Source organism: Dermacentor variabilis, chromosome 2 (genome assembly GCF_050947875.1).
Source record: "Dermacentor variabilis isolate Ectoservices chromosome 2, ASM5094787v1, whole genome shotgun sequence".
NCBI classification, from domain to species: Eukaryota; Metazoa; Arthropoda; class Arachnida; order Ixodida; family Ixodidae; genus Dermacentor; species Dermacentor variabilis.
In genome coordinates this window covers 41,350,853-41,377,916 of record NC_134569.1, presented here as the reverse complement: position 1 = coordinate 41,377,916, position 27,064 = coordinate 41,350,853, and the positions used below count along the sequence as shown (strand labels likewise).

The 27,064-nt window shown below is 46.4% G+C and overlaps 1 protein-coding gene across 3 annotated transcripts in view; it reads left to right on the top strand.

The window, feature by feature from the left end:
* LOC142571690 (uncharacterized) overlaps positions 1 to 27,064 on the top strand; it is a 145,932-nt gene that overhangs the window by 45,661 nt on the left and 73,207 nt on the right. For all 3 annotated transcript variants that reach the window (XM_075680224.1, XM_075680223.1, XM_075680225.1), the window contains 7 exons: positions 118 to 186; positions 7,352 to 7,625; positions 16,670 to 16,744; positions 18,209 to 18,422; positions 19,606 to 19,693; positions 20,139 to 20,256; positions 21,004 to 21,223. In XM_075680224.1, the coding sequence (XP_075536339.1) occupies positions 118 to 186; positions 7,352 to 7,625; positions 16,670 to 16,744; positions 18,209 to 18,422; positions 19,606 to 19,693; positions 20,139 to 20,256; positions 21,004 to 21,223 (1,058 nt within the window). The remainder of the gene's footprint in view (positions 1 to 117; positions 187 to 7,351; positions 7,626 to 16,669; positions 16,745 to 18,208; positions 18,423 to 19,605; positions 19,694 to 20,138; positions 20,257 to 21,003; positions 21,224 to 27,064) is intronic.

Genomic DNA, 27,064 nt, shown 5'->3' with positions numbered 1-27,064 from the left:
ATGACACTACTAGCTGCGTTTCAATGTAGGCATGTGTGTACATTTATACGCAACTGCATGTGCTTAACTGTTTTGAAAGGTGTTACATGTTTTCTTTGTTTCTCTTTTATCGCGCAGCAATCAAGAAACCCTGGAGTTGCTCATTAGTCAAGGCGCTGACTGTCTTGCCTGTGATAGCTTTGGAAGGTGAGCAGCTGGTCAATCAAATCAGTCACTGGAATCTGGCTTTCTTCCTTTCCTTCTTTCTTTCTTTCTTTCTTTCTTTCTTATACATTCGTCCAAATTATTGGATATCTTGCAGCCTCCCTAATGTGATATTTGAGCGCAGCTCTATACATGTTTTCATTTCTCAATGTATTGAGGCATCACACTGATCACTGCACCGACTGGCAGAGCTGCGACATGCGGCGCTATACTGTGAAGACCGCCCACACTGTCACTGCTTCCCAGCAACTGTAGCTTATGCAAACGTGATCTTTACTGGGAAAAAATTGCAGAAAAGGCTGGCTTTCTGGTTCTTTTTTTCTTTCCCCGTTGACCAGTGCCACTGCTGTTACTGATGAAGGAGCTTTTTGTGTTTATTTTTTCTATCCCCCGTTTGCCCGGCCCCACTGCTCCGCAGAAGAACGCAAGCCTTCTGCTTTTCTTTTTCTTTCCCCTGCTTGGTTGGCACTACCGCTGCTGTGGTTGCACGGACTTTTCATTGCCTGCAGTGCTCTGCGTTCACTCTTTCATTCTTCTCTGTGCTCGTTCACTTGATTATAACAAGGGGCAACGCCGACGCTCGCCACACCTAAGAGCTGTGCTCTAAAAATTTCAGCTTGCTTTTTGAGCCACAGAAAGGTATCCCAATTGTTCTGTAATTTCTGAAATATGACAGACAAGCACTTTTTTTTTTCTTCAGTGGGCAGAATACTTCCCACCAGGGTACTGTAAATAATACTTGAAGGAATCTTAAAATCTTTCAGGGAGCATTCACGACCGTATATTGTGAAAGATGCGTAAGTAGACCCTTGTGGTGTCTCAGGGTGTCTACCAACCTGAAAAACTGGGAATTCTCAGGGATTTTGAATAGTCTGGAAATACTCAGGGAAAAGGCGGGGGATTTTTGCTTCTATCTGGGAAAATTTGCTGTAATTTTATCCAAAGGGAACGAAGGCCGCGATAACGCTAGCTGGCTCGAGTAAAACAGAGAGGAATCTTAATGAATCGTCGTTGACGCCGTGTCGACGGCTGGAGGAGTTGCCATTGTACAGTCAACGACCAACTTCCGGACGTCCGAAGGCTTCGTGCCACCACCACATATACCACAGGGTCAATGTATAAGAACGTCTGAAATTTCGGACGCAAGAACCTTTCGCTGTCCGATTGTCCGGACTTTTTGCCATGACCGCAAGTCCGAAATGGCATTAGTCAAAGCCACCACCTTCGATTTTGAGTATCTCGCCGCCTCGAACCGGCACTCACGCAGATCCGCTGGCAGCCATAGCCATCACCGCAGAAACGCCAGGTGTAGCTGCTTCGACATTCGCTATTAAAGGGCCCCTGAAAAGGTTCGGACAAATTTTGTAGACGCTTAGGGTACAGCTTAAGTAGAATATTCGCACCACAATTTAAGTGAAGCGTTACGTATTAATGGAGCTACAAGCGATTGCAAGTTACCCTCCTCCCTGGCCATGCTTTTCCTCCTCAACTCGTTCGCCGAGCGATCGGGGCTAAGCTTCGCCTTCTCTGGTTCTGCATCGTGATGCAACGTCACATCGTCCACTTACGTATGTTTCGCAGCCCGCCCCCGCCCGCGCGAAACGTCTCCGCTAGTGGCTTGGCTGTCAACCCCAAGCGAGAGCTATCGAAGCAGCGTGCTTTGCGAGCATTCTGTCGTAACACCGAATGTGTCTGGTGTTCCGGTAATCACATACTAGCGGAACGTTTCGACGGAATGGTGAAGGCATAAACTCAAGCTGATGAAGGAACTTTAGCATCGACGTACGTGAGCTGCCTGATCGGTCTCCACGGTCCAGCCACCCGTTGGCGCAGAGCTTAACCAGCCAAAGAAAGAGCTAATATTGCTCTAACCAAGTGTAAAGCATTTTTAACATTTACCAAAACAAAATGTTAACGATTACACACCTGCGAAAAATTTACACCAGCAGCAAAGAAGAATACATTTTGTTACTGCCACTGAGCGTGGTTGAGCTCTATGCCACCAGGTGGCTGCACCGTGCAAGCCATTCACATTTGCGCTTCTGTTCATCCCCTGTAACGACACGCAAGGGGTGTCAACACGGCCAGGCCTTGTCCCCTTGCTCTTGTGTTTACCCTAATACCGGACTCGTGAAACGCTATTGCGTTAGTAATCTTCCGGTGTAAAGTGACGGCCGCAATCGCGCAAATCCTGGCGCCCATCGGATAGGGGCTTTCCAATGCGCTGCAGCCAGTCTGCTCGTCTACTGACTTGCAGAAGGACACGATGTCGCAGCTTGACATATTGCCAGTCGCTACATTTGCAGTCCACAATGCAACAAAGTTGAATCATAGTGCTCGCGAAAAGACAGTCCGACACTGACTGCGGACCTCTCGTCAAAGAAGGAGCACTTTGTAACACAAGCAGACAACACTTGCTGTGTGCCGGAAGTGCTTAAGTGTACTGAAAAATTGTTCTAGTGCATTCTCTTTATGTTACTTTCTTTTTATAAGAACAAATTAACTAACATTCCAACTATTACAAACATCATTTGTTTGCCATAAAGTTGGAAAAGTTATCGATCACGCGCCCTGGTCAGCCAATTGGATAGCTCGCCCCACTGACGTCATATGGGCGATTTCCGTCATATGGGCAGGGGCAGCTTTAAATTCCGCCGAGCAGTGTGCTGCGATCGGCAGCGATGTGCATTTTTAAAACCCTATAAAAAATTACACACTTTATGCGGAGCACTTAGATGTGTCAATGAATGATCAGAAGGGCCTACTCTAACGACTCAGCATATTTGTAGAAAATAGTCAAAATCGTTTCAGGGTCCCTTTAAGTTTCTTGCCATTTGGTGCCGTGTTTTTTATTGAAAGGATTGGCTGCTGCCAGCAGTGGCACTGACTCCGCCTTTCTGGTACTGGCGATTGGCTTCGGAGGTCAGAAAGCATGGCGCGTTGCATAATGCCAGGTTTCGAAAGTCAGCTTTGCCTCATTAAATATGTTACGCAGTGAAGCATAAAAAGCATGGGTAGGGGCAATTTTCACAGGACACAGTACATATTCCTTAGTTATACACGCGTGCACCTGCCATCTCCTCTCGCAGCACGAGCACCAATATGCCTAATAAGTGTACTGGCTGTCCTTCAGAGCTATTTCGGATGTGTTTGTGGCAATTTTGAGCCCTCAAGATCAGTAAAAGACATGCGTTCAATTTTTTTTCATCCTCCCTTTTTCCAGATGTCCAGTTTTTCGAAAGTTTTCGCAGCCTCTAGGGTGTCCGAAAAATCAGATGTTGTCTGTGCAACTGACTAAGAGGACGCTTCAAATGGTCCGTGGGGCGAATGCGCAGCGGAAGAAAGACGAGAACGGAAAGGACCAACGCAGTGAGGAATGAACGGGGAAGGGAAGCGTGCCGCCGCTTCTTTGAAGGAGCTTGAGCTCAAAAAGCAAAGTGTTGGCTGACGCAGAGATGCAGGTCTCCCTCATCCAAACCAAAATAAACTCTTTAAAGCAGTGAAATGCAACACTAAGGCATTGTGCGCGGGCTTAAAGTATGTCAGGACAGTTGAGGTTGACTTTCCAGCTGCTAAGAAAGACTCTCACTTGCGACAAAGTCCGGGCGTCATACCAATGAGCTTGCTATCAGTTGACATAAATAGCTCATATACGAAAATATTTGCTTCTGTGTGCATCTCTTTTTATTCGTATTTGAAAATGTTCGGCTCGATTTGCAATGGGCTTTACCATTTTCTTTTTCGAAGACATTTTACTCGCTGTGTATTTTACTCACCCCTCCCTTCTGTTTCTTTTTCAATAAAATAAACATTACTCCTTGCTATTCAAACTGAATTAAGCCATTTCTTAAAATTTTTTAACATGCTTACTTGAGAGTGGCTACATTGGACGACATGGTGTCAGCTCGTCTTGACATAAAACAAGGTTCAGTGTCACTCAGATAATTTTGCAAAGGCACTCAGGGAAAACCTGCAAAACTCTGGGAATTCGGATATGTCAACTTGGTAGACACCCTGTTAACAGCTCATTTGCATGATTTTAATATGTTCGCATAAAACCTTTCTCAGGTACAACATTTTTTTCTTGCAGTCTTGGGAAAGATGTATGACGGGTTCTGCTGTTGCACACTGGAATCTCATTAATTTGAGCCTGTGTAATTTTAACTTCCAGTTTATTAGAATTCATGCTGGTTGTCAAAATTATGTGTAAGCATTTGTAGCAGTTAATGCAGATATCGCACCACCAACCGTGTTCTTGGCAGCATGCCAACTTGTGCAGTGGCACTTCCGACCGGGCAGTGTCACAGCCGCTCAATGGAAATGCACTTGGTGCGGCCTGTCGCGTCGCGCCGGTTTTACTGGGCAAGGGCGTGATGCGAGAGTTCACAGTTTCCGCCATCGGGGCGCCACTGCTCCGGGATGCTTTGCAGGAGGAAGAGCGCTCAAGCGCCGCAGAGCCAGTGGGTCTCACGCGTCGCAGCGGGTTTCTTTATGATATACGACTGCCCTACTGGATCTGCGCACGTGTATGATCGTGTATGGTGTGAAAAGACGTTAGCACAGACAGTGCCATGCCGTGCAACTGCTGTGTGCCGCTGTGCAGCACCAACGCAAGGAAAGATCAGACGATCCAATATCATCAATTTCCGTGCGATCTTCAACGGCGGGCAGCATGGTTGAAGAACATGGTTTCGCCATGTTTGGCGAAAACAGCCGTTAAACTTCCCATTCAGGATGGTGAAACTTGTCTTGCCAGCTGCCATCTCATCTGCAGCCAGCGAGCTCTCGAGTGAGCTTGAATTCATCACTATGTGGAGTGAGCTAGTAGCTGACATAGAGTTAGCGCCAATTGCATACCTGGCTGGCTACGTTGCACGTGCATGTGAGGAAAAGGTACAGTTGTTTTACAAGTTTAAAAAATGGGATTAGGCATGCATTCTTTTGTCCTTTGTTTAAGCGACTAATTCACACACGCACACGCACACACACACACACACACACACACACACACACACACACATATATATATATTGAAGTATGTCTGTGGTTGATTTCATTACGACCCGCCGTGGTTGCTCAGTGGCTATGGTGTTAGGCTGCTGAGCACGAGGTCGCGGGATCGAATCCCGGCCACGGCGGCCACATTTCGATGGGAGCGAAATGCGATAACACCCGTGTACCTAGATTTAGGCGCACGTTAAAGAACCCCACGTGGTCAAAATTTCCGGAGTCCTCCACTACGTTGTGCCTCATAATCAGAAAGTGGTTTTGGCACGTAAAACCCCATAATTTAATTTCATTACGAATATATAGTAGATTATGCTCTTTCAGTACCGTTTTTCAAGCTAAATTGTTATGCTCGTCTTCAGGTGGCTTGTAATTCCTGCAAACTCCTTTTCAAGCAGCGAGGCCAGCTGAAGCAATTTATAGATTGATCCGCAACGTTGATGATGGATGGCTAAGGTACCCAACAATAGAAGCAGTTGGCCTGTGTAAGCTTGTATGCACCTCCGTCACCAAGGTCATTAAGTGCTCAGACGTGAGGCGAACCAGTAGGCTATGCAACACCTTGATGTCAGCACTACTTCCTCATTTCACACAATGTCCGGCGCTGACTTGTGAAAAAGAGGATCTCACCCACGTGAGAACCTCTGCAGAGTATTCTTGAGCAAGCTCATAAGACCATTGTTGACGAACTGGGCTAGCAGCCTGAATTCGACAGTGGAAAAAATTTTGCTTACACATAAACCTCTCTCGAGGAAAGTTCTGTGCTTGTAACGCTTTCAGATTCTGTGCACATGAACTTTGAAATGAAAAGAAAAACTGGACTCAACTTACTGACTTCTGGCTTTATTGTTTTCTTTCCGACCATTGATGTAGGCTAGCAGTGCCCATTTACAAAATATTTCCCGCATATACCCGTGAACCGGCTGAACTATAATGCAGTACATTTCTGCATGTCCAGAAACGTAAAACAGCGTTAATCATTGGCTCTAATTGTGGACCAGACTGATCAGAGTTCGAACTTCTTAAAACGAGCATTTTTATGCTAACCAAATAATTACATGCAGCAAGTTAATATAGCGGATAACCGGCTTCATGTGTGTCAAACGCTCGAAGAAGCGCACCTAACATAGGTGATTTCCGACACAAACTGTCGCTGACAACTGCAGCGATGCTGACGTACTAGCTGCTATCAGTAGCAAATCTCCAGTTGACATTACCATTCATATTTTGTGAAACACAGCTACACAGCTCTTTATCGGAACAAATCAAGCGCTGACTGCGCGGCCGCGGCGGGCGGAGAGCACAGCTCTCCCCCCGCAACTGTCCCGGAGCAGTGGCACTGCGGTGGGATGCGGCGATGGGAACTAGGCGTGTCACGCCTCTCTCGGCCGACGCGACGGGCCACACCAAGTGCGTTCCATTGAGCGGCCGTGGCAGTGCAGTTGTGCGCCAGCTACTGCTCCCTTCTCCAATTGGAAGTGCCATATTTCGATGCATATAACCTGTACCAAAAATTGAAATAAATTAACAGTAAAGTCGGGGTGTGGGTTACATGCAAATTTTGCCTAGAAGTGTGGCTTCATTGCAGCACATCTCACACTGTCTTGAAACCAGACTTTTGGAACTCGTTCTTCATATGTTAGCTCAGTGCACGTGCGGTGCCTAACGCAGCACTGCACATAAATCCTCCATTCACTGAGCTTCGTCTAATTCAAACTCCATTTAATTTGAACTAAATTTCTGGCCCCTTCATGTTAGAATTATCGAAATTTGACTATACAAAGGGACACGCCTAGAATGGCTCTAGTAAAATTATGCAAATGTAGGTATAAAACATGGGCAATGTATGTTCCAGGTTCTGTGACATTTTCAGCAAGCAGTAATGATGTTTTTTTATTATTATTATATTTTTATTATTATATTTATTAATTTGTTATGTTTCTGTATTAGAAACTTGTTTTTGCAATCTTTTTGGGACTCGTATCCTCATATTTCAAATGTAATATCTTTAAGCCATTCTGCATCTGCATTACCTGGAACTATGCTTTTTATGTGGTCTAACATTTGTTGTCCTCTGAAGGGTTAGGGCAGTGGGATTAAATAATATTGTGCACCGGCACTGCACTTTTGCGCTTTCCAGGCTGCCCCTGCACTACAGTGCTGGAGGTGGGCCTGAGCAGCAGCAGCAGGGCGGTGGCTGCCTGAGTGCCCTGCTTGCACTGGGCTCAGACGTTGACCGGGCAGATGGTGAGGGACGCACAGCACTGCTGGTGGCATCAGCATCTGGCGACCCCGAAGGGCGCTCCCTGACCCTCCTGCTCGAGCAAGGGGCCCAGCCTGCGACCCAGGACAGCAGGGGCTTCGGGGCCTTGCACCACCTTGCTGCTGCAGGACACTTGACCCCACTTACAACTGCGAGTAGCCTTCACTTGCACTTTATTTACTTAAACAAACACAATCTTCTTTATGTACAGGAAAACCTGAATAATTCAATCTCATTTATTTGAAAATTTGTTTAATTCCTAGAATTTGTGCAGTCCTGTAATTTGCAATGCAAATTACACTGGATAATTTGAAGTGCTTGTGTGCATCCATCCGCATAATTCGTAGCTTCCACTTGTGGCCTCTGTCATGGGCACAAAGCGAAACGCTTCTGGCTTCGCATATTGCAGAAGCAGTGTCGGAAATATGGTGACCATACGCTATGTTTCACGATGTGGGCACTCATAAACCATACAGCTGTGCGAAGTGTCTACATTGCGCAGCTGTGCAGGTTAATTTTATGTGTTTCCACCCACTACAAGCATAGTAGCTATAACGAAAGTAACGAAAGACATGTTGCTGGGACACCCCGCAGGGGCCTCTGCGTGAGCAGGTGTTTGGTGTGTTGCGACACCACATACCCGAGCACTCAAGGGTTGGATCCTCCCGCGTGTAGCCGTGTGCAGCTTAGCCGTGTCCGGGGAAAAAGGGGACCCTGGGGTTTGAGCCAATGCCAGGTGTTTGGACCTTTACCGCCCCTCGGTGGCGGCAACACACCTCTTTGGCCTCCGCTTCATGTAGACGGCACCCCAATACTGACCCACCTGGGGGAAATCAGTAGTTGCCTCTTCCTGTCTCCCTCTCCAATCTTCGTCTTTCTCTCTCACTTTGAATCTTTCCTGTCTTCTACTCACTACATTTTACTTCTCATTTTCCAGGCAGCAAGGGTTAACCGTGTGTATCTGCCCAGCCTTGGGTACATATGTTAGGTTATAGCTGCGTTGTATAGCTGGCGTCTACAAACAGCAGACGGTCTGATCATTCATTCTGTGTGTGTGTGTGTGTGTGTGTGTGTGTGTGTGTGTGTGTGGCCAATTAATATTACAATAAGTGAAATACCCTGGAAATACTTCTGTTATATGTATAATTAACTGACAGGAACCTATTTATCTATCACACATGGTGAACCATGAGCGCCCGAAAAATGAGCTGAATTTGCATTTATCTCTTGCAACTATATAACATCTCAAGATGATACAGGGGCAAAAGCCAAGGAGTGCACCCACAGTGGTCTCGGATCGCACCTAGTAGCAGCAGTACAGCGTACATAAAAAGGCACATTTGCTACAAAGAATTTAAATAATTCAACAAAGAATTGTACTTGCTGTTTAGGTCTACAACATAAATGTATCGCTAGTTTAGGTAATACTGCTGTTGAGGGTATACACAATGACGTACAGTCAACATAAATTACTTGTAATATTCAGACACGCAAAAAAAGAGATGGACTCGCCATCCCGGCACTGCGACAGTGGACGTCCAGCGAAGCTGTTAAAAACCACCACTACAGCTGCTGAGCAGGGTATGCAATGCTTTAGTGCTTTATAGTGCCCTCCCCCCCCCCCCAACCCTTCCCACCACTCAATTTCCACTTGATTTGGTATCTGTTGAGTTCACAGTTATTCCAGGGCAACTGGATAAATTCTTTGTTCGCAAAACACATTCATAAAGCTATGAATAGCTTACATGCATAATATACTAAAAATATCGTAATTAGTTCTCTATCTTTGAAGCTTGCCTACATCTTTGAAGTTAGCCTTTATTTTCGCCAAATATAAACAAAATGTATTGTTTAGTTCATGGAGGACATCGCTGAAACAAAGACAGAAGTTGTTATGACGCATGAAAATAAGGAAATAAAAATGACGGCTCATTATTATTTACGCTTTTAACCGGACCAGGAACGTAAAAATTTTGTCACACATTGCAGTTACAATGGCCCCCCTCCACTTTCCACAAAATATGAACCTGTTGTAAACTACAGCTATGTCGAGACACTGGGAAGCATAGTTGATAGTAGCGATATCACACCCTCTAATGCTTGAATATGAAAATTTTACAAAGGCTGTATTTGATCCAACCACTTCGCACAGGAAGTTTCCATTGGGCACCACCAATTTTCGCTAAATTTGGTCTTGGCCTCTTGTATAGTGCTGCCACAACAGCGGGCTCAATTCTTCCACTCTCGTTAGGCATGCTCAAACACGCTGGAGTGCTTGCATATGTAATTTATTACGAAAGTCATCTATCTTGAACTTCACCTCCACACCACCCATTAATTTGTCCTTACAGTCACCAAACCTAGCGAAGCTGCCTTCTTTAGTTCAGTGAGGACACCAGCCGAAATTAATATGTCATGCATGACAAAGTAAGAACAAAAAAATGAGGGTTCAATGATTATTCGTAACCCTTCACAATAACCCAGAAATATTAAAACTATGCGACACTTTCCACTTGAATTGCTGCCTATTCCTTCAAAGTATAAAGTATCATAAACTCTCTTGGGACAATAGCAGTAGCGTGATAATTTCGAACACTTGTTCACAATTTTTTGATGCTGTATTTCATCGTCACGCATTTACCATCACACATAAACTTTGCATGTTGTTCCCCTTATGTTCGCTCAATTTTATCTCAGTTGTTATTGTAATTATGCAAGCGCAGCAATCTAAGTCTTACACCACTCGTAAAACCGACTAATAAGACTATGGACCACTTGCATACCTATTCTACTTGAAAATGCGCATTTAACCCATCCACTTGGAGCATTGCCTAGACCTTATCCATACCATGCCCCTAATTTTCCCTAGAAATAAACAAGATGCCTTGTTTAGCTCACCAAGAACACCGGAAAAACAAATTACGAATCTTGTAATATCCCCTTCAGTCACGGCATAAAATTTGCGAACGCAACTTATTTTTATCATTACTGTGTAGTGGTTACAAGGAATAGGCAGTGAACATGAGGCTTTGAGTAAATTGCACATTCTGCTTTCTTAAGGTACACCCATTCCACTTCTCAGTGAAATGTTTCGCTTCAAACGACTGCTTTCACAGAGGCATTGCGCTTTTTGATGTCCCTTCAAAGAGGGTAATGCCTTCGTGAAAGCGAAGTTGGGGGTTTGGGTAGTATAATCACAAAAGATTATTTCTCCCTTGTTGTAATGCTTGGGCCCAATAATTAACCTTTGCAAGTAATTTGAGTGGGTGATTCAATATAATTATTGAAAAAACGTAGCACGACTGACTGTACAATTAATGAATATTAGTTACCATGTATTCATGATGGGTCACTATATAATTCAGAGGCATTCTCCCGCTTTGACTTGCCTTCTTTATGGAGTCTCAAGCACCTTGTGATAAAATTGATATAAATAGCTCATCTTCGAAAATATTTGCTTCTGCATACATCTCCTTTTTATTCGTATTTGAGAATGTCTCACTATGAGTTTTACGCATTTTTTCCAATACAGTTGAATCCCGCTATAACGAAATTCACGGTGCACGAAAAAAAATTCGTTCTCGCGGAACTTCGTTATCGCAAAAATTTGACGTGAAACGCAGAAAGAATTGCCCAAGCAGCAGCAAAGGCGTTTAATGCCAAAAATCTGTAAGCTTGGTTTGCTTACGCTTCACGGCGAGCAACGCCGTCACGCGATTTTCGCACTCGGTCAGCAAACCCATTGCAACATCGTCGTCTCGGACAGCAACGAAATTCCTGATGACATCAAAAGCGTCCATCACCTGTACGGCGGTTGCCGCAGCCGGCGCTTCCTGTACGTCGTCGTCTTCTTCATCGGAAGAGTCCTTATCATTCCGGGCAGCTTTTATGATCTGCTCATCACTCACATCTTCGTGAACAACAACACAAGCGTCAGCGCCGATGTATTCGTCGAGCTCGAGATTAGGCGGCACGGTTCCTATTTCTATGGTCGAATGCCATCATCCACTCGGTGAAAATAGCGCGGGTCATCCATGACTTGTTGTTCGCCTTGTACTGCACAGGTAGGCTACGAGTTCCCTTAAAACAGCGCGGCTTGGCACTTTTGCCTATGACTAACGGCGGACGCTTGTCCGAGCCATCCATGTTTGTGCAAAGCAGCACTGTGATGCGTTTTTTGCTGTGTTTGCCGCCGTGACAGCGCTGCCCCTTGAAGTCGAGCGTCCTAGCCGGCAACATCTCGTAGAATAGCCCGGTCTCGTCGGCGTTGTAAATGTCTGCAGGCGCGAAGTTGCTTAAAATTCCGGCCATGTTACTCGCCTTCCAAGCAGCTGCTCCGTCCACGTCTGCTGACATTGACTCGCCGCACAACACTTTTCCAACGATGTTATGGCGGGCCTTGAAACGGTTTAGCCAGCCAATGCTGGCTTTAAAATCATCAATGCCAAGTAGGCATGCATAGTTCAAGGCTTTCTGCTGGACGATGCTTCCGGACAGGGGGACGTTGCTGGCTCGTGCTTCCACAAACCACGCATGCACTGCTTTGTCCAACTCTTCATGGAGGGGCCGCGTCACCTTTTTGTGCTTCGAGGATGTGCCTGAAGCAAGTGCCATTCTCACGCTGTCCTTATTGCCTAGAATCGTTGACAGCGAACTTGCAGGAATTCCGAAGTCTTCAGCAATTGCCGCTTTCTTCCTTCCGCTTTCTGCTTGGGCGATTATTTGAGCTTTTTGCTCAAGGGAAAGAGTTTTGCGTTTTTTCACTTGCGTTGCCATCGTGTCCTGCGGATGAAAACTCGTCGTTGTCGAAGAGAAAGGCAGCGAGTGAACAACGCGACCACGACACAAAGCCAAAATGGCGGAACTGCAATCACGTGATTTCATGCTTAATGTGGCTTTGGATTTGACTTGGACTTCTCGCCAATAAAACTAGTTTCGGTTTCGATTTTGAACGCGAAAATTTCGTTGAAGCGGAAACGCTCTGCAAAAATGGTTCGTTGTGCAGAGAAATTTAGGCCATTAATTCTTATAGGATACTCGCGGGGAATAAAAAATTATTCGTTGTCGCGGAAATTTCGTTGTGGCGGTATTCGTTGTGGCGGGATTCAACTGTACAGCCGAACCTGGATATATCGAACCCGCACATTTCGAATTATTCGCTATATCGAACACAAAGATTACCCCCTTGAAAATACTATGTAAAAGTATAGGACAATCGCGTAGTATATCGAATTCCATTTTCGTCGGACATTCAATATATTGAACGCCGAACCGCACCGCGCCCCTGGAAGGTGCTCTTTTCCCAAAGACATTCGTATCCGGTCCTCAGGGGAAAACATTTCCGCAGTCAGTCAGCAGGCTCCTCCTCTGCGCATGCGCGGCCATCGCCTAGCGATGAAGACGCAGAGCCTTTCCCCCGTTCTTGCACCCCACCGGCGCGAGCTCTTTCGCTCCTCCTGTACTGCTGGCGTGTGCATTGGGCAAGGCCATTGGAGCTCCACGAAGAGAGTGCGCGGCATGGAGACGCGGAGGCGCGGTTTCTAAGCCATGCTTCCTGGGAAAAGCAGAGAGTGAGGGCTCAGCACGGTCGCTGCCAGAGAGGGCTCAAAAAACAAAGCATAGCGAAGTGGCAATTCAGCGCCTTCGACGGCATATTCCGCTGATCTTTTTCCCCATTCTCTTCTTTCTTTTCCCTTTGTCGTTCCTTCGCAGCCCCGTTGACTGCCGCTCGAACGTTGATTCATTATTCTTTGAACAGGCTTCGCTCGGACTGCTCCATCTGCGCATCGCGCGTTTTCTTGTGTGTACCTGTGTTTCAACGTGCCGTGTGTAGCATGTATGATTGTGGTCATCTGGTGAGCTATGGCATCCGCGGACATAAAAAAGAGGAAGAATCTGGACTTTACAAGGAAGTTTGAGGTTAATCCGGCGTGTCGAGAACGGAGAAAAGTTTTCTGTGGCAGACGTATTTGGCATTCCGCGGAGTACTTGAAGTACGTTGTTAAAAAAACAAGCAGGACATCAAGCTTAAAGCAGGTGAGAAAAGTCGCTCGGGAGTGTGTCGTGTGCGCCCTGCTGCTTTTGACAGAGTGGAGAAGGCACTCTATGCGGGGTTTCTTGAAATCCGAGCGAAAAATATTCCCGTGGATGGCCCGATGTTAATCGTAAAGGCCAAATGATTTGCTACGGCTCTTGGCGAAGAGAACTTTTGCGGTGGAACTAGGTGGCTGCAACGGTTTAAAAACCGCCACGGCATTGTAGGAAAGGCCATTTCAGGCGAAAGTGGGGCGGTCAGCAGCCAGGAGATGCAGCAGTGGCTTTCTGAGGAGTGGCCGAAGATCACTGCGAAGTTTTCGCCTGCAGAAATCTTCAATGCAGACGAAACTGGTCTTTTTTGGCAAATGTTGCCGAATAAGACACTCGCTGTTCATGGAACCTCATGCCACAGAGGTAAAATGAGGAAAGTGCGTGTGTCGGTGCTGCTTGCAGCCAACATGGACGGCTCGTGCAAGCTACGGCCATTCGTGATCGGGAAGAGCAAGTCACCCCGCTGCTTCAAGAACTGTAAACAGCTTCCCGTCCGCTACGGCTGTAATAGGAAGGCCTGGATGACACATCAACTTTTTGTTGAATGGCTGCAGGCTTGGGACGCTGGATTGGGCAAGTCGGGCCGCCGAGTTTGCCTTCTGGTAGAGAACACTTCGGCCCATCAAACGGCTTGCAAGCTGCAGCACGTCGAATTGAAGTTTCTCCCGCCGAACACCACAGCGAGACTGCAGCCCCTCGACTAGGGTATCATAAAGGCATTCAAGGTAGGCTATCGGAAGCGGCTTATTCAACGGCTCCTCATAAACCTCCACATGGGAACCGATCTCAAGATTGACCTGCTCGGCGCGATTCAGATGATTACCGGCGCTTGGGGCGACGTGAAGCAGGCCACAGTAGCCAACTGTTTCGGCAAGGCAGGCCTTGAAGGGGCCGGAGATGAATGTCCGGAAGCTTTAGATGACGATGAGTGCTTGGAGGAGGCGTTTCGCGACTTGTCCAATTTTGCCGGCGCCGTCCCGTCCGTAGTTACTGTTGATGACTTCATTAACGCTGACAGCAAAGTTCAAGCGGTAGCCGACCTCGCTGATGAGGACATTGTGGCCGGAATAGCTGGCGTTCAAGATGGCGATTCCAGCGACGACGAGAGCAACTGTGTTTTCGAAGAAACGCGTCCGTGCACAGCCACTGAACTGGCGTCAGCATTCAGCCTGATTCGGCGCTGTTGCAGCGAAATGGAAGGCACTGGGCTCTCGCATCTGGACAGTCTCGAGAAGATTTAGTCTAGCGTTTTCAACATTTCCCAGAGGAAAAAGCAGCCCAAAATTAGTGATTTTTTTCTCCGTGAAATAAAGTGCTTTTATATTGTGTGCACATGCTATGCGATTCGCGGCTGTTCCAGTCGGTAAGCCACAATTTGTTATGATCGCGAGTGCTTTTTTGGCCTATACAGTCGAACCCGGATATATCGAATTCGACTGGGATTGGAAAATAGTTCGATATAGCAAAAATTCGATATACAGATATAGGCCGAAAAAGCGAGCGACTTTCCTCGCCTGCTTTAAGCTTGATGTGCTGCTTGTTCTTTTAACAACGTGCTTAAAGTACTCCGTGGAATGCTGAATGCGTCTGACACGGAGGACTGCTTTTCTCCATTCTCGACACGCCGGATTACTTCAAGCTTTCTTGCAAAGTCCAGATTCTTCCTCTTTTTTATGTCCCCAGATGCCATAGCTCACCAGATGACCGCAATCACACACGCTACACACGGCACGTTGAAACAGAGGTACGCACGATGCGCAGATGGAGCAGTCCGAGCAAAGCCTGTTCGAGCGGCAGTCAATGGGGCTGCGAAGGGACGACAAAGGGTAAAGGAAGAAGAGAGCGGAGAAAAAGATAGATGGAATATGCCGTCGAAGGCGCTGTATCTGTTTTTTGAGCCCTCTCTGGCTCTCTTGTCTCCCCTGGCCCACGAGCGACCGTGCCGACCCCTCACTCTCTCTCTCTCTCCCTTTTCCCCGGAAGCGTGGCTTGAAAACGTCGCCGCATCTCCATGCCGCGCACTCTCTTCGCTGAGCTCCAATGCCCTTGCCCAATGCACACGCTGGCGGTAGTGGAGGAGCGAGAGAGCTCGCGCCGGTGGGGCGCAAGAACGGAGGAAAGGCTCTGCGTCTCCATCGCTAGGCGACAGCCGCGCATGCGCAGAGGAGGAGCCTACTGACTGACTCTGCGGAAATGTTTTCCCCTGAGGACTGGACACGAATGTCTTTGGAAAAAGCGCACCTTCCAGGGGCGTGGCGCGGCGTGGCGTTCGATATATCAAATGTCCGACGAAAATGGAATTCGATATACTACGCAATTGTCCTATACTTTTACATAGTATTTTCAAGGGGGTAATCTGTGTGTTCAATATAGCCAATAATTCGAAATATGCGGGTTCGATATACCCGGGTTCGACTGTATCTGTATATCGAATTTTCGCTATATCGAACTATTTTCCGATCCTCGTCTAATGCTATATATCCGGGTTCGACTGTATATCTTTTTTTTTCGCTGTGCATTTTACTAACTGCTCCTTTCTGTTTTCTTTTTGAATAAAATGAACACTACCCCTTACTATTCAAGCTAGATTAAGTCGTTTTGTATTTTTTAGCATGCTTACTAGAGAGTGACGACTTCGCATGACATGGTGTCAGCCCATCTCTTGACATAAAACAAAATTCTGTGTCGCTCAGGGAATTTGGTAAAGGCACTCAGGGAAAACCCGGAAACCTCAGGGAATTTGGAAATGTAGACACCCTGAAATAGCTAACAAGTATAGTCCTTTCAACTATGTTTAAAGCATTTTCAAGCCTGCTTAAAGGTGCTTTTTTAACCAATGTGCTACGGTTGTCCTGGATGAATTAGTAGATAAGTAAGCAAGCTTGGTGTGCATGCTTTAGAATATGAAGGTATGCTAGCATGGGTGGGGGGGGGGGGGGGGGGGGTCTTTGCCACTAGTATAATTCTGAATTACTTATTTAGCTCCTTCTTGTGTTTGGTTATGCTGCCACAGGTACATCAGTAAAGAAATCTGTCAGCCAAGTCACAATTCTTGTGCACACTTTTTTCACATCTCTTGTGTGAACAAGTTTCTTGTGTATTGTGCAGCTTTTATCTGTGATGAATGCTGAAGAAGTCAGAAGAACAAAGTCTCACAGTGGGCTTTCACCTCTTCATCTTGCGGTAAGTTGGGAATTAATTGTCAAGTTATATCAGTATAGCAGTCAAAACCACCAAAAATATTGATATTATTTTAGGAAGTGTTCGTTATCAGCAAAAGTTCTTATCTTGAACCTTTCATTATGCTTGGTGCCAAGTGTGTACAGTGCTACTTGTGCTGCTAAGTACAACAGGCTATGGCAATCTTAATTTCAGTGTCCGTTATATTAAGTGGATGAAAAAAAATATAAAAGACAGTGAATACAGGAAAAAGCACTAAAAAGCAAAAATGAAGCATGCTAAGTGGGCACTGCGCCTCTACTTTCTGTCCACTCGTTCATTGTGCCTGCCTTTAAAAGAAGTGTAGTGAACGAAGTCAATCAGTTTGATATGATTTGTTTGTTACTGGGAGCTCCCCTGTCTGTTTCAACTGTCGGCGTATACACTTGTTATCGATGCCGAAGTTGTTTCCTCTCCATTGCGGTCTCCCGGCAGCTGACAGATCAGCTGGATGGTTGGTTGAGCTGGCTGCGAAAACTAACTGCACAAAGAAATAAATGTGGCCAGCGACTTGCGCAGTGACATGGAGGAACGCGAAGAAGACAGTCATGGCCATGCACTTCACACTAGAGCACCTCAGAGGTCAAAGTGCAGCTCTTGGCATCTACGAGTGGTAAACAAAAGTATGCTGCACTCCAATATTCGCTGATGCACGTGCTTGGCACCAGTGCACTGAATGCAATTGCTCCTCGGTTGGAATGTTGTTTTTTTTCCCCAAATTTTGAGCGGGCAAGTTGGGGACGTGGCCCATACACGGGTGCGGCTCCTACTCAAGATTATGCACTATTTCGCTTGTGTATGTTACGTGAATTTTGTACATCTTGGAGATCCCAGTAGATGCAGTTCACAAAATTGTGCTATTTTTTTTTATTGCTGTACTACACTTGTAAGTTGACGTCTCTGTTTTGCTCATTTTCAGCTATTTTTCTTCTATATATTAGTGGCCTGAATCAGGAATATGCTTGCAATGGTCGGTAGATGTTCTTTGTTTTATCATTTTTTATATGCAGCAAACATCATCAAAATTTTGGAGGATGCCAAGCAATATGATTGCTTTGTTTTCAAGTGTGTACATCTTATTTTCAAGTGTGTAGGTCATGTAATGCGCCGGTTAGACAACTGTTGGACCATCAGGGTTACAGAATGGGTACCAGGAAAAGGGAAACACAGTCGAGGACAGAAGAAGACTAGGTGTAGCAATGAAATTAGAAAATTCGCGGGCGCTATTTGGAATCGCTTGGCTCAGGACAGGGGTAATTGGAGATCTCAGGGAGAGGCCTTTGTCCTGCAGTGGACATAAAACAGGCTGATGATTATGACGATGATGATGATGATGGTGTGTAGGTCGGGAGCTCCTGTAGTAAGGCTTCCTCATGAAAAACCACTGGCAGAGATCACATTGCTGTGATGTTTCTATATATATGACAGGCGGTGGGCGGACACAGCGATTGTCTCCAAGCATTGCTGTCTGTCGGATGCATGGAAGACATGATGGAGTGTGCCGAAGAAGAGCAGGGCTGGAGCCCACTGGCCCTGAGTGCCCTGTTGGGTCGAACTCAGTGCCTGCGCTTGTTGCTGCTGCATGGAGCCCAGCCGCTGGGGAGCAACCCTCGCACTGGGGCAACCCCGGTTCATGCAGCTGGTGAGAGCATCCCTCTTTGAGTCTGCAATGAGAAGAATAGAAAGCTTTCAGTTGACCTCACTTAGCCTACAAACCACGCAATGCTTACTCTAAAAGTAGTGCATACATTGGTAAAAAATTTAAAAGCAAATGATGTGAAACTGCCCGAATTCGTTGTTTCATTGCCAGGGTCACCTGCGTTTGCAACAGCTGCGTAATCACGGCTCCAAAGAGTACGCTCGTCACTACTGCATACTTAGAAACAGGCTACGGAGCTATTACAGGTTGCACTTCCATGTAATTATGTATGAAAGGTATTCGTTGCTGTTCACATCCCAATATTTTACATTTGTACTTGTATTTTCATGGCTACAGGAGCTTTTGTGACATCTTTGAAGGCATTAATTTATTACGAGAAAAAATTTATTGTCCCATGTTCCTTGAGTACTTAATGAAGATTGATGAATGCGCCAAATTGAGCTTGGTGTGGCATGTAGAGACACATTTCAAGGCGGCTGTTTTCACTAGAAAAGGCTTTTTGGATACAGCCTTTGAAGATGTCTGCGTTTGTTCACTTCATCAACATTCTACTCCAACTTTGCCTCTGCACTGTGCTCAAGGCTTTGAAGTAGTGACTTACAGGTGTCGCTTATGAGCCATGCAACCATGAATTATGCAACCGCAGTCTCAGAGAGAACCACAGCATCTTGAATTTCTTAAATGCTTGTGCTGGGAGCCGCAACTAAAGACTAAAGCTGCCGTGATTACAGAAGCAGACCCGTGGATTAAGTCTGCTATTGTGTGGATATTTGGAGATGTTTTATAAAAGGCCATATAGGCCTTGCACATCTATTCCCTAGTCTGAAGGTGTTGGCACACACTATTTTCTGGATTGACTTGGAAATTGTGGAATATGTATGTTTGGGATATGCTGGCACATGTCAACATGCAAATTACAACTGTGGCCCTCTAGAGACTATGCTCTTCAACTAATTTTAAAGATAAATCTTCAAATTTTGTCTGGTCTTTCTTTTCTTTTTTTAGCTAAACAGTAGGTACTGTTACAGTGAGTATATATTAGCCTGTGTTTCGCTGGAATCTCATGCAGACTCTTTTGTGCAGCCTGCCACACTGTTGATAGCCTGATTTGATGTATGTGTAGATGCAAGGTCCTTTTCTTTGTTCAAATTGGGCTTTGTTGCAGCCGCCTCAGGTCAGACGGAGTGCCTTGAGATCCTTCTTCATAGTGCCAAAGGATCTGATGCCGCCAACACAAGAGATGCTAGCAACAGGCAAGTATCTGCACTGAAGAACTGAAATGAACACATTTTAATCTTTGGGCCCTTTGTCCACAGAGTAGTGTAAACCAAGTAAACAAATATTAAAAAAAGAAAAAAAAAGGACCATTTGGTGGTTTACCTCAAATATATTTTATCTCAGTTGGAAATATGAACCAAGGTTTCAATTCATGAGTCTTCTGCATCGACAAATTAATCTGCTCTTGGGCTTTTGTGTTTTCTGTGGAATTGATTTGGGCGAGAACACTTATGGTGGATGATGTGCATCAGGGCAATGAGAACGAGTGCACTTTTTGAGGCTTTTCGGTAAGGCCAGCTTATGGTCAGATATATCTGGTAGATAATATTAATGGCGAAAAAATATTTGATCAAGCAAGAACTCCAGCAAATAGGTAGGCATCAGGTGCTCTGTATACATGTTCCTTGCCCCTCTCTCTAGGACTCCTCTGATGCTGGCTGTCTTGAAGGGTCACACTGACTGTGTGGAGCTACTGCTGAGACATGGTGCTGCTGTAGATGCTGAAGACATGTCCCGGAGGACAGCCCTGTTTTACGGAGTAAGCATACAAGACCTGCTTTGTGGGTAACTGGGTGCAGTGTGATCTTGACTTTTGTGGGAGCCACTCAAATTAAGCCAAATGTGATCCGGGACTATCAAAATTAAGCAGCCAGCATTCATGTGCATTACTGCTAAGCGTATTCCACCAGCCATTGGCCAGCAATGTTTATAATGAGTTGCACCTTGTCTTGTCAAGATATGTGCACTCACAAATTTGCCATAGTCTGGAACAAAGGAGCCATTATTGCCAGTGTAACATGTGCACAGCTACAGCTGCAACTTGTGCAAATTGTGATTGTAAACCACTTCCCTTCTTTTTTAAGATTGCAAAATTTGTTGGACTGCGATGGGTGCTGAATTAGCTGTGCAGCTGCTATTATATTTCAGCATGCAACAAACATTGTGTTGAGATTGTTTACTGAGTAACAAAGTGCCAAGAAGTTGCTCGTTTGGAGTCATTGAAATAGCTTCTTGTGCATTGCTTTTCTGTTTTTGTGATACAGTGCAATGTAGTAAAAGAAAGTCAGTCATGTACCCAATGCTTAATAATCCTGCAGCAGCTTTATGCCAGCAGCAGTGCCAAGCTTTATTCTAGAGAAGTGCACAGAACATCACTGGCAGTAAATTGTCATGCTGGATGGAGCTACGTAGTGTTTAGAATGTACAGTTGTGGTGTTGGATTCTCTAGGCGAGAAATTGGGTCCGGAAGCTCAATTCTCTCTCTCTCGCTTGGTGTCTCATGCAGGCTTTTGGGGGCAGTGAGGAATGCATGCGCAAGCTGCTGAAGGAGGGTGCAACTGTCTTGTTGCGTGACAATATGGGCAAGACCCCACTGCACCTGGCAGCAGCAGTGGGCAACGGCGCTGTCCTGTCGATGCTGCTACGCCATGGCCCTGATGGGGAAGGCCCTGACCGACTTGCCGATCTCCGGGGTTTTACTCCCATCCACTGGGCATGCTATGGAGGTGAGAAACACAGTTTGCTGAGAAATGAGCAGAAGGCAGGAACTATTTTGGTAAGGATGTCCCCCAGCCCACCATTTTTTTATTTTTTTATTTGGGGGTTAACCACATGGTGAAGGAGCCTAGGACATTTGAACTCCTGTCAAAACCCATTGAATACAAGCATCTTCAGTAACGCCACCACAGAAACGCAGTAGAACCTTGTTCATATGTTATGGGAGGAAACTCGAGAAAAAACTTGCCAACCAGGAAAATGTACAATCCGAAGTCTCTGAAACATTTGGCAGACGATTACTGTAGTTGACAACTATGTAAGGTGAAGTGTTGTATCACAAGGTGCTGATGTGTGCCGAGCTGGTGGGGCCTGAGTGGCCTGATACTCATGTTATTTTTGCACCTTCAGCAAGCTTACTTTTGTGCCCCTTTGGTCAGGGCATTTTGGTGGGAGGCATGATGTGCCCACTTGGTGAAAATCATTGCGGCATGCAGTGCACTTCAAACAGCATTATGCTACATGCATTATGAAACAGATAGGTGAAGATGCCTGTCGCAGTAGGACTTGCGGTAATACCTGGGAATGGCAATGTGCAACGGTGGGCAGGTAGATTTGCTGGTACTGGTACTAGTAGTGGAAACTGAGTGCGTGCCATCATTTTCATGTGAAATAGGCGGGCGAGTGCTGCAGAAAAACTGCTGTGGCAGGGCCTACTGCTTTCGGTGGTGCATACCTTGTGCCTTTTTTTGTTCGCTTGGGATCTTGCAGCTGGAAAACCTGTCACACTATTGAATCTGGCAGCCGTGATGCCATTAGGTAGCATGTGAGGCTTTACTAGCCACATGCCCGCTCTCCTAAGATGATATGTTACGTGACACCACCAAGTAAAAAAAGGATGTTCAACATCTGCCCACCTTGGCTCTGAGTGACACTGGCTAACACTCCTAGGGCTAGATATAGCACACATAAACGACCAAGTTAGTGGACGGTTTGATAGCCATCACTGCAGCACAACCCGCCTTTTTTAGGGCGTCATGGCGCATGCGCCCTACCCTAACATATTAGCCTCTGTATGCTTTGGAAGGGATGCGTGCACTGCTGTGCATCCTCTCCATCTTCTTTCCCCCTTGAGGGGGGGGGGGGGGCGAGTAAATGTGCGTGGACGCACACTGCAGCAAACACGCGTGCCGCGTACTACGTTGGAACTCCACTGGTAGCTTGATCTACATCGGTGCGCTCCTGAAAACGTGCATAGCGTAAAACTGCAACTCCACTTTAAAACAGAAAGCGGCCAGGGCTTCGTCTGAACAGCACCGTGAACCCCGTAGTTGCCACTTTGCATTGATGGCTAATAAATTTATTGAAAAACCCCTGCGTTACACTTGGGAAACACTTCAAAAATATCACGTTGCTGACGAAGTCTTCTTGCAGCATCGGCCCTCTCTTTCTGGTGGTGGCAGCGTGTGCCTGACTTGCGTGCAGTGCAGTAACACTGGGTCGATACGAGACCAACTAGACTGCCAAGGCGCTGCATCAACAATTGACCAACTATTCAGCGCAGTGTGTTGCTGATACCATTTTCTCATAACAGGTCAACAACGGCACAACCAGTGGGCACGAGTTGTCATAGTGCGATGGGCTACGACAGCATTCGACTGAACCCCGCGCAATCGGCCGAGGAAACGATGTGCTAGCCGCTGCCCCTTTGTTTTTATATATAATTATTCATGCTCAAAATGCCGAAACATGGCTTCGAAGTTGAAATGCTCAAGCTTCAATCCTTTCAAGCTGTGCACGTGAAGTTTGAGCCAAGCTTGATCCTGTTTAGTGAAGATAGGACTAGGCCTGGCCCCACCGAGTTCGTGCACCTGCTACCAGTGGACCTGAATGTAAAATCAAGGGGTAACGATATACGAAACTGTTTTTATTCTGGCACTATAACGATTTGATATCAAATATTCATTACTTCACACGGTGCACACACAACAAGCGGCCACACAGTACTGTGCCGATCTTCGTTTCCGAAAACTGCCGGCCACATTCGCTATGGAAATAGGTGGGCCTGTATGTGTTGTCATAGTGACACATTTCAGAGAAGCACTGTTTACCTCTGCATCAAATGGGAAACAAGATGGAGTTTATTCGGTACAGCAGCATAAACAACCGCTTCACTTAGTTACCAACAGTTTCATCGATGGCATCCGCGTTTTTGCGTGATAACTACACGGCCTATGAATAAGTGCTTATGCCGAGCACAGTTTTCTCGAATGATACTTTATGGAACATGCAAACTGTAAGTATGATGAAGTCAAAGAAAAGTGAGAAAAATTAATAACAGCCCATAACATATTTGTCTGGATCACAGTTGCCGTTGTTTAAGTGGCTCAGCTGCTCATATTGACTCGTCTCAGGGTGGAACAATCTGGCCCATATGCACAGATATGTAAGTTTTGCTACATTTTGACCTTATTTCATATCAGTGATGCGCGGTTTCCAAAATATTCAAAACTAACAGTGATCCGTGGCTGTAGATGTCGATGTAAGCAAATGCTCCGCTTTGGCAAATTTGATGTGTAAGGCTGTGCTCAAATACCTTTTGGATATGGAAAATGCCTAAAGAATGTGTAAACGGAGCACAAAAAGCTAGGTGCAAGAGCCGACATCGTTGACAACAAACTCCAAGGCAGCCGTGTCGGCAGATGGAACTCGGCATGCCTTTATCAGCCGCACTGTTAGCACAACAGTGCACTCAGACCTGCTCACCCAGAAGTCTAGTAGTCTACATGACTTGCAGGAACGACATGCTGCCCTGAAGAAGCCATTAATACAGTCAAACCTCATTAATACGTAGTCAGCCGGGAGAAACGTTTAGGTACGCACTAAACGATGTACAAATTAACCACCAATGCCAGTTTAGAAGCTGCTTACCGGCCGGAAATGAGAATGTGGTTAGGCAGCAAAAAATTGGCAATCTTCACTTGCTGCCTTGGTGGCCTTGCCGCGACATCTTCGTACTCGGTAAGGTCGCGAGCTTGTTTATTCACAAGGCCATGCTTCTCTGCGGAAGCTCGCATGACATTCAAAGCACGTGCCGCGTCAGATAATGAAAGACTGTTGTCCACTTCCGCATCGTCATTGTTGTCATCGCTTTCACTTGAAGATGGGTGAGGTGCAACGGCAATAATGTCGCTATCCGATGTTACGTTCGACCTGCGAGGGCTGGCGAACTTCGGGGAAGCGACCATCGAACTCTGCCCGGCTCACTGCAATGATTCGCTTTGTGAAAACAAGAATGCGCCTCGTCAACAACCCGTTGGCGCTGGCATGTCTGCTGCGGCAACTCGCTTTGTAAGGACGACAATACGCCTTGTCCCCAAGCGAGCGGCGCTGGTATGTCTGGACGCAGTCGGCGGACCAAGTATTGTTAGTGGATTCACTGTCACGGTTTGTTTGGAGCGGGGGAACTCCTGGAAGAAGGTGTTTTGCAGTGCCGTCTCACAGGTCTTAGAAGTCGTCAGTCAATAGACATACGTGGCGGCCACTGTCTGCGCAGTCAACTCTGGGACCAAGAACCGCCTTCTCAGGGCAAGACCCGTGTCCGCAAAAACCCTCTCACTTTGGTGTGGTCAGTGAAACCTGTGTGAAAGTGAGTGTGTAAACCCTCCCCCTCAAATGTGGGTCGGCTACTATGACTTTGGACACTCCGCATTGGTCGAAGTTTGAACGGCCGTTTTTTCTCACCTAGGGATCTAGGGAGGACAGAGTGTATTTAAGCAGCCGTCGTCGGCTGTTCGGTTGGCATTCTCTTTCAGTCATGCTAGACTGATGAACTGTAACGTTCTCATGTAGCTACTGCAAATAAATCCCATATTCCTCGTTCTCGATTAGAGCAACTGTCCCCTCAACAGCGGCCTCAGCGTGGGTGAGTTGGACGACGGCATTGGCCAGCCTCCATCTATTCCATGCCTGACCCCAACAATTACACTGAGGACTCCACAGATGTAACAACATCGACTTCTCGATAACATAAACACAACATACTGCAGCAAAGACAGTTGAACACCACGGCAACACCACGACTACAAACACACTGGCGAAATGAAGAAAAAAGCTCACGCAGGAGCTTCTCTGGGAGTTGCCTGAGTATGCGTAAGCATTGTACCACTTGCTCATCTCCACACAGCCCGGTGTCATTATCAAAGTTATGAAACTTGATCCGGCCAGTACAAACAAATGACAGTGCTGCGGCGACGCGAACTGATGTGCATGGCGGCGCAAGGTGCATTGATAACGCAAGCAAAGTACTACAGGTAATGGCGCCCGGTGCACTGATGACGTTCCGATCATTATCAGCTGTTATCGCTCATTAGCATCTTATTTATCCGGGTCAAACCATTATAAACCGTGATCAAACGTACACTGGCGGCACCTGCGTATATGGCATGGCCACCACGCAGACTGTATCTTGAAAACAATCTGCAATGCGGACAGAGAGTGCCAACTGCTAATAGCTCCGCGTGCTGCGTTTCAGCCGCTGCGCACTGAAGAGATACGCGTGGGCCCAGATCTTGAAAGCAATCTGCAAAAGGGGCAGGGTGCGGCTTGTGCCGAGAGCTTTGTAAGTCCTGTGTTCTCGCTGCCTCATTCACGTTGAAGCGACAGGCAGCATGAAGGTACAGTCGCTCGCTGCTGCGGGCTTTATCTTGGAGGGACATTTTTCTCGTTGGACAAGCATAGAAATGCCTCTGCATTTTTTTTTTTTATGTGCTTCTGCACGGTTACTACTTGGATTGAATTGGGTTCGACGACGACAGCAAATTCGCACTCCTACTGGCAGCTTCTTCGCATTACCGGAAGCGAATCTCGGAGACCGTGCTTTTGTGCACTGCAATCGGCAACAGCTCTATGAGCGGGAACTACGTCATGGTGGCCATTTTTAAACGTCACTATTACTGGCGGCCGCCGTCTGGGTGTTGCAACTCGAGAATCGAACGTCTGCACACATAAGATTTTGCCTATTTTGTTCCTGTGCGTATTGAACAAGAAAGAAAATGGTACACACTAACCGTTTGGTGCGCACTGAGCGACTACGGCTTAAGTGGTCAGCCAATACAGGGGTCCAACGGGGGCTGGGTGGGGGTATCTTCGTGACTGTTTAAACTGTTTAAACCGCAATTACACATTAAGCAGGTATGTGTTAACAAGGTTTAACCGTACCGTCGAACCTCGATATATAGAGCAGTGCGGTAATCGCGAAATAGGTCGATATAGCCAGAATTCAGTATATAAAATCATGTAAAAAATGCGTAAAGAACTTGTACAAATCAATCAATGAACCAATCGTGGCGCAGTAAATACTCACTTGAAGCTTCGACAAAATACAGTGGAATCTCAGTGATATGAATTCGGCTGATACAAATTTTGTTGTGATACAAATTTTTTAAATTCCCCGGTCAAAGTGCATTGTATCATTGTATATAATGTAAAGAAATTCAGATTATGCGTACACACTTATCACTCCGGTGTGGGTGATATGAATACGCGACCAACGAGCAGCCGACGGCTGCGTGGGCAGGCCACATGAGTCGAGACTTTCTTTGCGGCCGGGGTTGCACGCATGCTCAGAAGCAATCAGTCCTCCCTGGCCGACCATATTCCACCTCTTAGCGTGTTTATAGTAGCGATGGGCAAAGTGCTACTTTGAACGAACAGAGCATTTCACCCCCTCTATGCGTGTTCGTTCTCTCTGACCCCTCCCATCTTTTATTTCCTACTACCTACCTTCTTGCTGTCCCTTTCATTTCCACTGGCTGCGAATGTGGTGGCAGTCAACCGTTCCCCCTCGTTTT